Source organism: Pollicipes pollicipes, unplaced genomic scaffold, assembly GCF_011947565.3.
Source record: "Pollicipes pollicipes isolate AB1234 unplaced genomic scaffold, Ppol_2.1 Scaffold_6138;HRSCAF=7277_pilon_pilon_pilon, whole genome shotgun sequence".
Lineage (NCBI taxonomy): Eukaryota > Metazoa > Arthropoda > Thecostraca > Pollicipedomorpha > Pollicipedidae > Pollicipes > Pollicipes pollicipes.
The window spans coordinates 11,997,137-12,013,672 of record NW_023596818.1 but is presented as its reverse complement, the minus strand read 5'-3'; the positions used below and the strand labels follow the sequence as shown (position 1 = coordinate 12,013,672).

The 16,536-nt window shown below is 56.2% G+C and overlaps 1 protein-coding gene across 3 annotated transcripts in view; it reads left to right on the top strand.

Annotated features, from left to right (window-relative positions):
- The window catches only part of LOC119105944 (protein phosphatase 1 regulatory subunit 16A), a 62,625-nt gene that overhangs the window by 20,393 nt on the left and 25,696 nt on the right, over positions 1–16,536 (top strand). For all 3 annotated transcript variants that reach the window (XM_037229515.1, XM_037229514.1, XM_037229517.1), the window contains exons 2-3: positions 8,786–8,856; positions 16,125–16,270. In XM_037229515.1, coding sequence (XP_037085410.1) covers positions 8,786–8,856; positions 16,125–16,270 — 217 coding nt within the window. The remainder of the gene's footprint in view (positions 1–8,785; positions 8,857–16,124; positions 16,271–16,536) is intronic.

The following is a 16,536-nucleotide window of genomic DNA, read 5'->3' as shown; positions in this document are numbered from 1 at the left end:
CGCTGGAGCCCCTCGGCTGGGGTTTGGCCGCAAGAACTGTAGGGAGGAAGATGCTCTTCTTTATCTGCGCGAAGAGTTTCTGTGGAGATCAGTTGAGGAGCGAATTGCAGAGGGAGAGTGAGATAGTTACTTTAGGATGAGAAGTCTTAATTACGAAATAAAGTTGGCTCTTCATCTGAATAACGGGTCTATTTGGATAATTGCGGCCGTGATCTTCAAGTTTTCTAGACACGTGAGGCAATCACTCGCTTCTTGCCGTACGATCGAAAGTAGCTGATGCAGTACACTGCACTCCAGCAAGCTTAACGATAAAGCTGTCGAATGGCCTCTAGCCGGTGGCCTGCGACGCGCCAAGGACGCATGGCAGAAGCTTCAGCTGTCCAGACCATGTCACCTGACCGGATACTGTCGATACTGTCAGCTGACCGGAAGCTGTCAAATGATCACGAGCTGTCAGCTGACCGGAACTGTCCGGAAGGTGTCAACTGACCTGGAAGCTGTCAACTGACCTGGAATCTGTCAGCTGACCGCTGGCTATCAGTTAACTGGGGGCTGTTAGTCAACCGGACGCTGTCGGTTGGCCGGAAGCTGTCGGTTAGCCGGACGCTGTCGGTTGGTCGGAAGCTGTCGGTTGGCCGGAATATGTTGGTTTGCCGAAAGCTGTCGGTTGGCCGGAAGCTGTCGGTTGGTCGGGTGTTGTCTGACGAAAGCTGTCGGTTGGCTGGAAGCTGTCGGATGGCCGGAAACTCGATCGACCGGAAGCTGTCGATCGGCCAGAAGCTGTCGGTTGGCCGGGAGCTGTCGGTTGGCCGGGAGCTGTCGGTTGGCCGGGAGCTGTCGGTTGGCCGGAAGCTGTCGGTTGGCCGGAAGCTGTCGGTTGGCCGGAAGCTATCGGCTGAACGGAAGCTGTCGGTCGGCCGGAAGCTGTCGTCTGACGGAAGCTGTCGGTTGGCCAGAGACTGTCGGTTGACCGGGTGTTGTCTGGCGGAAGCTGTCGGTCTACCGGAAGCTGTCGGTTGGCCGGAAGCTGCTGGTTGGCCGGGAGCTGTCGGTTGGCCGGGAGCTGTCGGTTGGCCGGAAGCTGCTGGTTGGCCGGGAGCTGTCGGTTGGCCGGGAGCTGTCGGCCGGCCGGAAGCCTGTCGGTTGGCCGGAAATCTGTCAGTTGGCCGGAAGCTGTCGGTTGGCCGGAAGCTGTCGGTTCGCCGGGTGTTGTCGTCTCGCGGAAGCTATCGGCTGATTGATAGTATCGCTGCGTCGATTGGTCCCCTATTAGCCCCGGACGCCAGCGGACATTACCATAGGCGCTGCCGCCGCCCGGGAGTCACGCCCGAGCGGTGTCTTGCGACGAGCGGAGGGGTGATCGATATAGATCTGGCGAGATAATCTCCGCATCACCAACCCGTCAGCGACACAAATTGACCCAGATCGCTGGCAGATTGCCAGAGTGTCTTCGGCAGAACGGGGCTCCCCCAGGTCAGGCGTTAGACGACTGTCAGGGTGCGCAGAAATCGGCTCAGCTAATCTTCAGAAATCTTCACAAGTCAGGCTTCCCGAGATAATTTCAACGGCGGTCTTTACAGATCACCGCTGAAATCATATCGGGAAGCGAATAACTCACAAAGACGTCTCCCTTAATGCGAGGCGTATTGGCTTAAAGTAGCAGGCTGGAACAGCGTCGGATTGCCCTTTGGATCTCGCCTTTCGCTCTGCTATTGGAAAGCATCACTGACACCGTGACTGATCGTCTCTTCAAAATGCACCACGCGCCGCGCGTTGTCGACCATTTGCATGATATGATGATGACCGTGGGAAATACTGAACCCGGAATGGCAAGATAGTAGCGCACACGTGCTCTCGAGTACCGCAGGCATGTCTTTTGTGCCCGGCCGAAAGCCAGAAGGCCGAAAACGCTTGAATGGAGGTTTGGGCATTTACATCGAAGTCCAACGTGTGCTAGACGGGTCATGGCCATAGTTCACATGAAGAGAATGCGGCAACTCTATTTCGGTACGAAAGAACGTTAATGAACGCAGTCAGTCGGCCAAGCAGCGGTGCCTGTTACGCGTTCTCGCAAAGCCTGGATATCAGCAGAGCACTGTCATCATCAGAGCACTGTCATTATTGTCATTTCATTATAAACTAACCCTGTGTCTATAACGGCGTCGGTGTTGACACCAAGCGGAAAATTCGTTATTGTAACGCTGATATAATCTTGCACGTCCGAGTGTAAGACATAAACCAATCTACCTGCGTCTTGCCTTACGACTCGTTTGCGTGAGCTGCTGTACCATTGTCAATGCTTTTTCTCCGTCTTGATTTCAGTATGGCAGCTTAAATCTTATAGCAGCTTAAGTTGACAACAATTTCAGACACCTATTCATGCAGTTATTGATTATGTGGCCGCAACGAGACTTGCCTCCGCATATGATTTGCTGATATGCCTGTAGAGCCCGTGGAGCGTAGCGCAACGAAGTTGTTTGGTCTCATGGTCAACGAACCAATTCGCTGGAACAGTGATACCAATCATTTCTCCCCTCAAAGCAAGGATATTTTCAAAGTACCCGGTTTCCTGAGACATCATCACTACGATCACAATCACGTTTGATGGATTAGTGATGCCGTCAGTATCAGCCGTTTGCTGCCTGAGACAGATGGAAGACAGAATGTATTAAGGCGGAATGCTATCTAAAATGATTGGTAAGATTATTATGGTGCCTTATGGTAGCATGAAACTTGAACACCACAAGTTGACTCCGTATAACACATAGCTGCATTAGGCATGGCTGATGAATTTGTCAAAATAATTGTCTGTTGCCCGAGTAAGTTTTACGAACCAGTTGCAAGAATTCCATAATTGGCCACGTAGCCTATGCGTCGAATTCAGTCACGTTAAGCAAGAAGCTACCATCCGGTTACATTTAAATCACTTCCATTGTTATTCATCTTGTTTGCGCCGCTGTAAATGCCAAACAAACAATCGAAGTCGATAATCCCTCGGTGTTAACATCGACTTCGGATCAAGCAGTATACTCACTGTGATGTGCTTGCGTTCTTGGTAACTCCTTAGAGCTTTCTTTGCCATCTGGCACATGTAATGGCCATTGTGATGTATGCCATTGTTTTCGATAATCGGCGTATTGGGATGTCCAAGGATGTGAAACGTGCATTTTAGCTATCTTTCTCCATGAGGCAAACACAATAATGCACTTCTATTCCAACAATGAGGCCGACGACGCGCCGACGTACGTGCGCGAGCACACCTCTTCCCTGTTCACCAGAGCGTCTTGGCTTGCCCCTGCCAGGTAACACTGCGTTTCCCATTCACTGCGTCAGCAACCCTGACCTTTATAAGGCTGAGTGGCCGATACTGAACATGCCGGAGGAGGTAGAGGTCTCTGTAGGTGGAGCCGCTCCGTCCAGCTCTCGCGGCGGGCCGATGACGACCTCTGCAGGGAGAGGGTGACACGCGCAGCGCCGGGCGCCCCGGACAGCCAACCGCCAACGGATTCGACAATGCATGGCGTCTTGACGGGCGCGGCGTGCAGTTACCCCGTGCCCAGCGGTGTCAGCTCGGATACCTGGAGTCGGTGATGTTTGCTCGGATCCCTGTGTCCTATGTCCGTCAGCGTCCACTCGGATCCGTGCCCGGTGGTGTCCGCTCAGATCCCTGATGTCGGCCATTTCCGCTCGGATTCCTGTGTCCAGTGGTGTCCGCTCGGATCCCTCGAGAAGGCGGCGTTCGGCCCCGCCGCTCTGGTCCGACTCCACTCCTGATCAGTCAGCAGGGAGGGCAGCACGTGACAGGCGGGAGTGGCCGGGCGTGTTGTGCGTGGAGCTCGAGCTCATCAGTCACCGTCTCTCATTGCCCGGATACACGAGCTGGGGTAAAATGCCCGCTATTACACGGCTCGGGTTTCAAAGGACATTGCTAGCCTCGTACGACGTACGGTTCAGTGACGCGAATCGATGTCGTGTTTCCGTATTTCCACGAAACACCGCGTCTCCCTGGCCCCCGATTCTGAAAGCTAGGGAAACCGCAACACCCTTGACCTGATATCTTTAGAGATGGAGTTCTATTATGATGATCAGGTTAAGAGTGTGAAGAGCTTCGGACGTGCAGCGTCGAGTGCGGGGCGTCAAGAGCGTCGAACGTGAAGCGTTGAGCGTGAGGCGTTCAAAGCGGGAGCACTCATGTGGATGACTGCGCGCACCAACATCCGTCGAAGCACTTCTCACACACTCCTGTTCATGGCGCGTCGCTGCGCCAGGCCGCGCGCGGCTCGGCGCACCGGCGCGCATATGCCGGTGCGCCGAGCGACGCCCGCACCAGCCAAGCGCGCTTCACAGCAGTGCGCCGTTATCGCCGCCGCTCGCAGGCCAGCGCGCCGGCCCGCTGACGGATGACCAGAGCTCACGGGCGCGCGCCGGCTACACGGCTGAGTGACGCCCATCCGTCCGACCTCTGAGGTTCGTCGCGACGGGCGGTGCTGCCCCTCCAGCGTCGCCCGCTCCGCCCGCCCCGGCAGGAGCACCCGGGCGTGACGGAGAGGAGGGAAGAGGGGGGGGGGGGGGGGGGGGGGGGAGGGGCGCGGTGCGCCGCTCTGGACGTCGGTCATGGGCGTGTTCGTTGCGGTGAGACATCTTTCGCGGACGCAGCAGCGTGTTCGCAGTTAACCGGCGAGAGGTCTGAGCCTACGAGGCAATGACAAGCAGGTCTCGTGACGTCACAGCGAGGTGACCGGCTACCATCGATCGAAATAGCGACAACGGCCACCGCCTTGTCTTCGCAACCGGCTGTCATTTCGCCACCGATGTATAGCTGGTCAGGAGTCGATAAATGTGTTATGAAGAACGTAGAGGGGCTGCGAACATGAATCGGCGACCGGTGACGTCACGACAGGACGTAATGAGCCGTCCCATTGGTCAGCTCCTGCCGCCACTCACTGGCGACAGCCGTGACGCAGATGTGACGTCACAGCCGCTGCCAGACAGCAGGATTGGCACTGCACGAGATGGGACGCCTCGGGGTCTCTCAGCGTGATGAGAAGCGCCGTGACTTGACCGGGCGTGCTCCTCGCACTCAGGGTGCACTAGCGCGTGAACGATGCTGCGCCGCAAAAATGGATTACGTTCGGGTGGCGCCGCGCAGCCCCAGCCAGCTTCGGTGCCCCGAGGGAATGCGCGCATTTCGGCGGCAATTCATTAGGGATGTGGCGTAATTAGCTTTTGCCAGCTCAGCGGCAAGCATCTGACGTTCAGCCGGGGTCGTGTCGAGAAATATTTTAAGCTTCTTCCATATTTTAAGCTTCACTTTTGCTGGGTTGGGTGGCGCAAGAGTTTAGTTTGCTTTAGTTTGTTTAGTTTAGTTTAGTTTAGTTTAGTTTAGTTTAGTTGCTTTAGTTTGTCGCCGGAGCTCGCGAGTTTTGTCCGGGGCATCCTCCCGACTAGGTGCATTCTGAAGCGAAAACAAAGCCCGCTAAGTGACCCATTGTCCGACGCCCTGCAGCTGCTCAAACGAGTCTAGCTCCATATTAAACGATGCAATCTTGAAGAGAACTAGTTGCCACGTCATGTGTTATGATCCATATCATGCATCACATTTTGGGTTGGCCACTCATCTAGGCAAGTCATTTTATCCACTTTTGCAGTCTCATTGATTCAAAACTTCAGTGAGGATGCAGCGCTCGTAACGTGACTTATTGCACAACGCTGCAGTTACTAGTCCAACGAGTTTGCATGGTTCTGAGAAGATGCCATTTCGAAAAAGGAACGTGCTGCGGTGTTATGTGTGGTGTTAACCGTGATATGTGGTGTTAACAGCAGGCGAAATATACAACTTTTCTGTGGATGTCACCTACATTATGTCCGGACCTTTTGGGCCCAGGCAGGCAACAAACTCATATTTCGCATGAGGCGTGTGGCGAAGCACAGGAAGAACGATCAAAAGAAGGCTAACTTTACTCTAGAGCTTCATTCATTTCTGAACTTTCACCCCTGCACGGATAGCGGAGAAGACCGCAGGCTGAGTCTCTTACCAGAACTACGATACGATCTTTAACTGGAGCAGCTCGACCAGCCGTCCCTCTTCCTGGAAGCTGATACCTCTGCAATCACCGACAGCAGATTCGCGCAGTTTCAGCAACAAAAAGTGGATTTCATTAAGGAGTTGTGCTGCGTAAGGTGTTGGTCATTTGCATGCAGACTGATCAGGCGTTTCCCGCGCCATTACTATATCACCCTCGACACTTTCCTCATTTGATTAACTTTTTCGATAGACGACCTGATTTGGTAGGGACGGTGAAATTTCAAACCGTGAAAAAGCTGGAGAACGCGGGTCAAAACCGGATCCAAACCTCGACAGGATAATGCCATTGCGACACGGAACCAACGAGTACCAACGGAGGAGGCGACAGACCATCGCACTGGGGAGACCGTCAGTGCTTGGTGCGCGCGTTTTTGTGCGCCAACTGTGCATCCGCCCGTCCTCGAACGTTCTTTTAAGTTCTGCTGTCAGACCGTACATCAGTCAGATGTCAGATTCGAGGAGATGGCGACGTGAAATCAGCTGCTCGGTGAAGCCGAATGTACCGGCCCCAGCTCAACAACAGATCTGAAGCATATCCCACACGCAGGTGTGCCTGCAGTCGACCACTAAGCGGCCAGTGCCATCTACTCTGAAACGTAACTGGAATGCGAGGTATTTTTGCCTGCACCGAGCGATATTTGACTACGGTAACTGTGCAGGATTGTAGTCTATTCATTGTGACCAATTAACTCTGGACATATTTGCGTTTCTCGTAATACTATGGTAACAACCACCAGAACCGTAAATTATTCCAAAGTGATCGACATCGTTGGTTAAACTCGCTACCCTAGCCGGTCGCTCATTGATCAAATCGATCGGTATCGATAACGCAAGGCGTCTCGCTCATTAGCTTAGTTTTTGGTATCATCTACATGACAACAACTGACACTCGTCAGTTAGCACATGCGCCATCGCCATACTCGCCCCGCGCCGCTCAAGGCTCCCCGGCGTTTCATGTTCCGATCCAACCAAGTGCGATCCTCCGCTGCGACGGAGGCAGGCTCATGAGTCGAACAGCACGGAAGCTTCCGCTGCGAGCGCGGCCACTGCGGCGCGGTGTGACTCGCCAGCACTGTCCCAATCGCACAAATATTTGTGGCTGCTCCCGGCACTGATCGTTGGCGCCGACAGGTGCGTCGTTAGAGGGCCAACAGACCCGCGGGTTGACAGGGAGGGCACTCTTCTGACGCCGCAGCGATGACGGCTGCGCCGCCCTTGCGCCATCGGTCATCGCGCCGGCGATAACGGTGCGCGCAGTTGACTGTGCGCTGCTCAAAAGGCCGCTAGAATCAACAGGCGGGGCAGATGCAAGGAGGGGGGAGGGGAGGAGAGGGGGGGACGCGGGACACGTTGGGTCATGCTACTCCGAGATGGTGGAGAACACGGAGCTTTGCGCTATTGTTCTTCTATGATTTTGACCATTTGGCACCAGGCTACGAAATAAGCCTATAACATCCGGACTTCCGCTTCTTCCATGATCTGATGCTGAATCCACCCTTGTCAACAGGGGGCAGCCAGACCGGTCCACGGCGGTCACGGCTACGCCACTCCTCCCGAACTCGTACTCCTTCAGCAGAGCCGTTGTGACGTCATAGCTGGTGCCACAGAACGCCATACAAATTACCTATGACCGCTGTAAAGGCTGGTGGCAGGCGTAAGCTTTTGTTTTAATTTGGCAGCCCTTCTTTACCCATCAAGTGCGTCGCATTTTCCATTTCGCCTATGGAGCCACGAGAACCTAATGGACGTGTACCAGGATATGCCGCCAAGGCCGAGGACAGCGCCTTGAACTTGATCTGATCTGAATCGAGAGTGATCTGAAACTGATCCGAGTCGAGAGTTTCCTTTGTCATCGTGCATACGCTGCACAAATTTCGCTGCCTCGGTGCATATGTACTTGTCCGCGTACAGTCATTGGCGGGGGGCTGTCAGCGGCTGTCCGCAGCGAGCTTTCCCAATGACGTCAAACAGATACTTAAATGAAAATATAAATGTTCGATAGTTGGCGAGCAGCTGGCGAGCCTTTGCTCTGCCATGACTCGTGAATGGTCAGCGCGGCATTTACAGCGTCGACGACCTTGTGCCGCCAACGAGAGGAACAATGGGACGGCATTGAGATGATGTGCTGGACCGCAGCGGCGCACCGGACGGGGAGAGGCTGGGTGGCGGGCGTAGCATATTTTATCGAATGGGGGGGCCTCGGTAAATCATGTCTGCGGCCATTGTCGTCGGCGCTACCGCGATGTGCGTCTGGCGTGGCTGGTTTTACGTCCATGCAGTAATGTGATGAAAAATGCGGTGGCAAGGTTCGTCACGTTCAGTTCAAACGTGAGGCGAGATGGTCATGATTATACTGCGCAACCGGTTTTTCGGACCCGTCTCGGGTTCGCCGTCAGATGGTGCAGAGAGTCCACTTACAACAGAGACCGCGATCAACGCGCGCTGTTGTAAACGTTACAATTCTCAACGTTTTAGTCTATGAACTGTCCCAATACAGATGCAGTGTGGTGTCTGCCTGCCTCTGGGGGGCTTCCTCCTACGGAATCGTAGTCTGACATTTGAGCAGGTGAAATGTGCATGCTGATAATAACCCTATGCGCCAGGGTCGCGAGCATCGACTCTGACGTGTTGCCGTTGCTTGCCACTGTCGGACAGTGTGTTCGACCTCTTGCATCGCTAATACTGTGCTGCCTGTTCCAGTGAGGCGTCTGCTGTCGCTAGGAGTTGACCCCAACTCAACCAACGAGGACGGTCTGACCGCCCTGCACCAGGTCAGTACACAGCAGACTTTGTCAAGAGACGCAGCCTGAGGCTGAGATTGCGGCTGTGGCTGCGGCTGCGGCTGAAGCTGAGGCTGCGGCTGCGGCTGCGGCTGCGGCTGCGGCTGCGGCTGCGGCTGAAGCTGAGGCTGCGGCTGCGGCTGCGGCTGCGGCTGCGGCTGAAGCTGAGGCTGCGGCTGCGGCTGCGGCTGCGGCTGAGGCTGCGGCTGCGGCTGAAGCTGAGGCTGCGGCTGCGGCTGCGGCTGCGGCTGAGGCTGCGGCTGCGGCTGCGGCTGCGGCTGCGGCTGCGGCTGAAGCTGAGGCTGCGGCTGCGGCTGCGGCTGAGGCTGCGGCTGCGGCTGCGGCTGCGGCTGCGGCTGCGGCTGCGGCTGCGGCTGCGGCTGCGGCTGCGGCTGAGGCTGAGGCTGCGGCTGAGGCTGAGGCTGCGGCTGAGGCTGCGGCTGCGGCTGAGGCTGAGGCTGAGGCTGAGGCTGAGGCTGAGGCTGCGGCTGAGGCTGAGGCTGAGGCTGCGGCTGCGGCTGCGGCTGCGGCTGCGGCTGCGGCTGCGGCTGAGGCTGCGGCTGCGGCTGCGGCTGCGGCTGCGGCTGAGGCTGAGGCTGAGGCTGAGGCTGAGGCTGAGGCTGCGGCGCGGCTGAGGCTGCGGCTGCGGCTGCGGCTGCGGCTGCGGCTGCGGGTGCGGCTGCGGCTGAGGCTGAGGCTGAGGCTGAGATTGCGGCTGCGGCTGCGGCTGCGGCTGAAGCTGAGGCTGCGGCTGCGGCTGCGGCTGCGGCTGAGGCTGAGGCTGAGGCTGAGGCTGAGGCTGCGGCTGCGGCTGCGGCTGCGGCTGCGGCTGCGGCTGCGGCTGCGGCTGCGGCTGCGGCTGAGGCTGAGGCTGAGGCTGAGGCTGAGGCTGAGGCTGAGGCTGAGGCTGCGGCGCGGCTGAGGCTGTGGCTGCGGCTGCGGGTGCGGCTGCGGCTGAGGCTGAGGCTGAGGCTGAGGCTGATGGCGAACCTGAGGCTGAGGCTCAAGCTGCAGCTGAACCTGAGGCGGAGGCTGCAGCTGCGGCTGAAGGCAGGCATCTGATTGGTCTGCCAACGCACCGTGGACATTACTCCACAGTCCGGGGCTCTGCATTTTGTTTGGCACGACTGCGCCTCGAATTCTCCGATGATTGACTTAACCCATCAAAGCCAGTCAGTTTTTACGACGGATTATCGAATGAACTTGGGAAGTCGCTGCTCTCACTTACATTACAGGCGTTTCCTGTGCTAATTCCTCCAAAGGAAGCTGATCTTTATTTTAATCGCCTTTCTATAGCAAGCTCTCTTTCATGTTTAAGCTAAACAGTTTTCTCCATTATAGTAAGTTCCCTGCCCCGCGGCATGTAAGGGATAGTCCAGGGCGAGAAATCATCACAAACAATGATCATAGAAAAAAGGAGGTTAAAAATGGGGAATAGCGATCAGACGGTCGCCATCAAAGGTTCTCCCCCGGCCAAAGAAGCACGCGCAAGGCATTTGTTCCTCGATCCGGATTAAGTGTGTGTTGTTGCTAGGAACATAGAGGTAATCCCATGATTCCCTGGGCCGTGAAAAAGCGATGTCCTGATATCCTGAGCGACGGAGGCGGGGCCTCTCCACTCCCGCGACCGCACGACTCTTCAAACCCGCTTGGCCCGTGGGGAACTGTTATATAAACCCTCAAGCTCCCACCAGACCGAACCCGCGCTTGACGACGACTGCCGTGCACGCGATGCCCGGTGATCGAGGTTCGAGTGCTGCCGGACACGCACACCGTCTCGCCACCCGTGCCATTTCCGATGGGATCCTCTGGGCTCATGCGGTCACGGCTCTCGCGACAAACTGCATTAGTGATGACCTTGATCCCAAAGGCATCCATGGAAATGCCGGGGCAAATTTCCATAACAAGTTATCGCTCGCGGCGAGATAGTTATAATCACTGCGCCCCTGTAACGACCAATATTCTGTTGCACTCAAGTATAGTGAAAAGTGGGGTTAAAATGGAGATGCTACAAGGCTCTGGGTAAAACGATCTCTGTTTCAAATGTCGATGCGAAAGGGTTTGGTTAGGTCGAGGTAAGTTTCGGTTTTGCCCGTCGCCTAGGACGTGGGAAGAGGTGGAGCATCTGCAGCTTTCTTCAATTTTGGGAACCGTTGGTCGCTAAACTTGTGTTGTTGCACGGTAAAAAACCGATACAAGTCGTCGTTACTTACTTTCCACCCGCAATTTCGTAAGTTTCTTTACCCCTAGTCGTGCTGTCTGTATGGTGGCCTCGGTTTTGGACTGTCCATCTGTCTCTTGTCTCATGCCATTTGACGGCCTACTCGCGGCTAACCCAGAACGATTAATTTTCTCACTCGAATCCCATTGTTCATTGTCCTGGGCCAGCTCATCAATTACCGAACTTCAGATCCCAACGACACGCACCACAGATGGGGAAAAGTTCGTGAGGGAAGGCCGACAGTGCCAGTCTGCCCCACCACTCCAATCCACTTTCGCCTCGGCGTCCGTCCCAGCACACCAGCCGAGAGGGTGAGCTCCAGCGCCAGAACCCCTAATTCCCGCAGCGGCGTTTGGTCTGGCCAGTGGCGCTCTGCGAGCTGGCCTGAAGACTCGGAGGCCGTGGTGCCACCGCGTCCGCCCTCGGTCAGACACATGTGTGTGTGTTTAGGTCACGGTGAAAACAGATTCGTAAGAGGTGGAGTTAGAACCAGGGGAATTTCTGCGAGAGTGCTCCCATAGCGAACAGATATGCACGCACTTTCCCGCGAGGTATTTTCCCTGTCTTTTTCTCCGAACGGAAAAGTGCGGATAAGTACTCTTGCAGTGGGAGCACGGAAGGGGTAGGGGACAGTCTGTCCGTAGCTTCCAGTCCCTCATGGGACAGTTCGCTCGCAAGGGACAGTCGCTCACAGTCCACAGTCGAGGACTGCGAGCGGACTGAGGGACATTCCGGTCGCAAGGGACAGTCGCTCGCAGTCCACAGTCGCGCAGGAGACAGTCCGTCCGTAGTCCGCAGTCGCGCAGGGGACAGTCACTCGCAATCCGCAGTCGCGCAGGGGACAGTCGATCGCTATCCGCAGTCGCGCAGGGGACAGTCGATCGCTATCCGCGGTCGCGCAGGAGACAGTCCGTCCGTAGTCCGCAGTCGCGCAGGGGACAGTCACTCGCTATCCGCAGTCGCGCAGGGGACAGTCGATCGCTATCCGTAGTCGCGCAGGAGAGAGTCGCTCGCAATCCGTAGTCGCGCAAGGGACAGTCGCTCGCAATCCGCAGTCGCGCAAAGGACAGTCGCTCGCAGTCCACAGTCGCACATGGGACCCTACGCTCGCAATCCGCAGTCCCGCAGGGGACAGTCCGTTCGGAGGCGCGACGACGCTGAAGTTGATGAACCGGTTTGCAGTGACGTCTGCGGCGTTACCGACGTCAGATCATTGCCGGTCGCCGCCAGCGCTGGATCGATACCCGGCGACGATCCCCGCCGGGCCTTCGCCGCGAGCGTCGCCGCCACGCGGACCACCGTCCCGTCCGTCGACGCGACCCTCTGTTGCCGGGCTTTTCTTCTGGCGCGCTGACTGCTGAGCCTGCGTATTGGCGTGGTTTCTGTCGGGGTCGGTGGCTCTGTCCGACTGCGGAGCGGTCTGTTGCGTGCTGTTTGGTATGCCGCGCGTTCTGTCTGTCGTGAGCAGCGGTCTGCGACGAAGCCGCGCTTTGTGCGCCTTGTCGGAGAACGCACGCAGAGCAAGCCGCACCCGTTAGCTGGGGGGGGGGGGGGGGGAGGAGGAGGGGGTATCATGGGCAGATCTCCCTCCAACATCGGACGTCACCAAGGTCGCGTCGTTCCACCGTCCGAGGGGAGGAGGGGAGGTCCGAGGGGAGGCCTTCTGGTGACTCGTCTCGCCAGTTGTTGTGGTGGTGGGCTGAGCAGAAAGCCCAGCTCAGCTCAGCTCCCCGCCTCCCCGGTGGCACGGCTCGTGCGGTGGTGGGCTGAGCAGAAAGCCCAGCTCAGCTCTCCGCCTCCCCGGCGGCACGGCTCGTGCGGTGGTGGGCTGAGCAGCGAGCCCAGTTCAGCTCCCAGCCTCCCCGGTAAAACGGCTCGTGCGGTGGTGGGCTGAGCAGAAAACCCAGCTCAGCTCCCCGCCTCCCCGGTGGCACGGCTCGTGCGGTGGTGGGCTGAGCAGGCAGCCCAGTGCAGCCCCCAGCCCCCCCCCCCCCCGGCGACACGCTCGTGCGGTGGTGGGCTGAGGAGGGAGGCCAGTCCAGCTCCCAGTCTCCCCGGTGGCACGGCTCGTGCGGTGGTGGGCTGAGCAGGCAGCCCAGTGCAGCTCCCAGCCCCCCCCCCCCGTGGCACGCTCGTGCGGTGGTGGGGCTGAGCAGGCAGTTCAGTTCAACTCCCGCGTCCCCGATGAAACGGGACGGACGCTCTCAGCTGTAAATGAAGCCTGGAGGCTGGGTGGCGTTAGCTTAATTGCGCTGGTGTTCTTTATCTTGATATTCTTAGACAGTGGCTTCGTGCATCTCCTGTTGGATACTGATGACAGTGAATTATGGGAAGTGCAACGCCTTCTCGGATGTGAAGATTGTAAATGTGTCTCGAGTCGAGAAAGGCAAAGTTTTCACCAATTAGTCCGAGCCATAGTCATTACTAAACGCAAGGAGCCCATTTGCCGTCTAAATTGCGCGAACGGAGCGAAACCTACGCGCAAACCCTCATGCCAAAGTGGAAAACATTCATCCACACTAACTGAAGCTATCCTTTGCAAAATGAAGGGGGTCTGTTTGCTGTAATTACAAGCGAGACCGCAGGTCGGGCGAGTCTGAACGCCAACTCGATGGACATGTTGTAACTTCAGCGACTCGGACCGCACCGTGGCGCCTTTGACAAGCTTACATCCAGGCGGCCATTAGCCATGCCGCCGGGAAGCCTTCACCAATAAATAACATAATTCTTCAAAAGTGAAGCGCATTGTGTTTAAGGATTGAAATGGAAGCTTTATGATCAGGCGGCGTACTTCTGCAACTTTGCAATATCACCACCATTTAGCCTCCCATTCGTTTAGTATGGAAAATGCAAGATTTTCAAATCGCGAAGTAGCTCGAGAGCACGGCTCAGTAGCAGGTCGAGCTCACGGCGAGCAGGCCTCGCAGAGACAGGACACCACCTGCGGTGTACTGAAGAGTCACTGTCTTGGGAACCTTACAAAGTCCGCGACAGCTGGGGTCATACGCCGCCACTATTCTGTTGCCCTGGCAGGGAGACCGGGCATCGGGGGAAATCGAACCCAGTGCTGAAGGTCTGTCATGCACGCAGTATAACCGCTGCCAACTCACTAACAGCTCTCGGAACCTCGTAACCCATAGGTGCGCCAGAAATGGATCGCCAAACGGCCAATGCCAACTTTTCCAAGATATGTCTGGCATATAAGACGCTGCGACCTAAACGCAGAGAAATGGAGCCAGTAAAAACGACTCTGGTGTTGATTCCCGCCCATTTTGCCGAATGTCCACTCACAATAGTTGCGTACCTTATAATGCTCAGCTTCAGTTGCCAAGACTACAAAGCATTGCGAATTCATCCCTTGCACCGATCTCGGTTTCCAGGTCACACCAAACTAACAGCCGGGCAGTTTTTAAGCAATGTCGTTTGTGAGCCTGTGCATGGATGAGCAGGCGCGCATCTACCTCCAAACAAAGGAAAGGAACATTCCAAATCATGGATAAGTCCCCCTCCCACGCCGACTCAAAGCCGACGGTTTCCAGCGGGCAATGTGGGGATGGTGGCAGTCCGCGGTACCAGCAACCACGCCCACAATTACTTTGCCCGCCCCAAGCAGCCGGAAGCGTCTTCTGGGATTTGCAGGAAGATCACAGCGCCGGCAGTTCTGGTAATACTTATATTGCCAGTCGTGAAAGACATTACTAGTTCTCAGTGTCAGCACACGAGAACAAATAAGTCTATTCTTACTTGAGCGGCGTGAGGTTACCATAGAAGCCAGCTATCGCTCCCCGGTTATGGTTATCCTCCCAAGTGGTCGGTTTCGTGCGTTCTGCTCTGCCTAAGCTGTGGAGGGAAGACGTGGCTTAGGGGGGGGGGGGGGGGGGTCGCCCTCGCAGTACCGTCGCCGTCGCGTGCCCGGCCTACCGCGACCCGTTCAGCATTCTAGCATCCCACCGCAAAGACTGTTGCCGCCACAGCGTCTTAGACGAGTCACTGGCCCCGAGTACAGACAGAAGCTGCATCTGCATTGCCCCAAGTCGGTTTTTAAAAAACACGATTAACCGAACTGCTACATGCATTTGAGATGTGCCGACGCGACGTTTCTCAAGGCAGCTGATGCCAGTCGCAATGCATGCCTCGGAGATAATCGCACGTTCCATCAATGGAACGCTTCCCCACAACCCTGATGCTTGTGGTTGCTGATGTGGTGAGCAAAGATTCTTGTCAAGCCAGGGCTTAATGAATTACAGCTGTGCTTCACTCAACTTTTGCTGTAAATCTCAAGTTACGACAGCAGCCGTCACCATAGCTCAACAAGTGTGTTGACTGTCATCTTACACGATATTGAGGGACCTTCAGATCAAATCAATGCGGTCGTATCATCAAATACTATTCGAGCATCAATATCTGCAACGCCGAGGTGGTCTGATGATCATATATATATATATATATATATATATATATATATATATATATATATATATATATATATATATATTAGGTCTCCTTTCTGCATCACGAAGATTATGTAATAGTATTACCAAAAACCTCCGGTATCGCTAAGGTGCAGCTGATTTTGACGTATGACAAGCGGCCCAGGGTGTGATACTTGTGATGCAGCTTCGGTGAACCAAGTGACAATGGTTCCGACCAGCTTGCGAACCTGTGCAACCAGCAATGCTGTTTCGTCGCGAGCGCTTACTTATTAAGATCAGTGTGAACTCAAGCAGCGCATTACTACCAACAGGCGCCGCCGCCAGAGTATGTGCCGAGGAAAGGGTTATGCCGTTGGGCGTGAATTATCCATGGATTGCATCACCTCGTGCAAGCATTATTTATGCGTGGCAAAGTTGACGGCGAAGCAGTGCGCTTTCCTTTCAGCAGGACGTGTGCTGTTCTAGATACCATCGTTTTGTCATTTCATGACCGAGCTATATGCCCAGCTCGAAGTCTATCGGCCAGTCATTTAGCTGATGTTGTCGCCCCCCTCTCCCCTCCCCCGCCAGAATGTCCTTGACCGCGGTCGTGTGGTGGCCGACAGTGCTGCATCGACGACTCCGAGGCTATGATGGCCCTGCTGCTGGACCACGGCGCCAACGTGGACGCCAAGGACAGCGAGCGGTGGACTCCGCTGCACGCCGCCGCCACCTGCGGCCACCTCCACTTGGTCAAGCAGCTGGTGGAGCGGTGAGTTGTGTTTGAGGTGGACACGTGCGGTTGTGCGGCGCGGTGGACACCTCCGCTGGGTCGGGCAGCTGGTGGAACGGTGGGTTGTGTTTGAGGTGGACACGTGAAATTGTGCGGCGCGGTGAACACCTCCGCTGGGTCAGGCAGCTGGTGGCAGGAAGGTGTGCTTTGTGGTGGACACTTCCACCGGCCCAGCGACCTGTGTAGCGCTGAGTTGTGCTGTAGTGCAAACTCCACCTAAACTAACAACTGACGGATGATGGGGG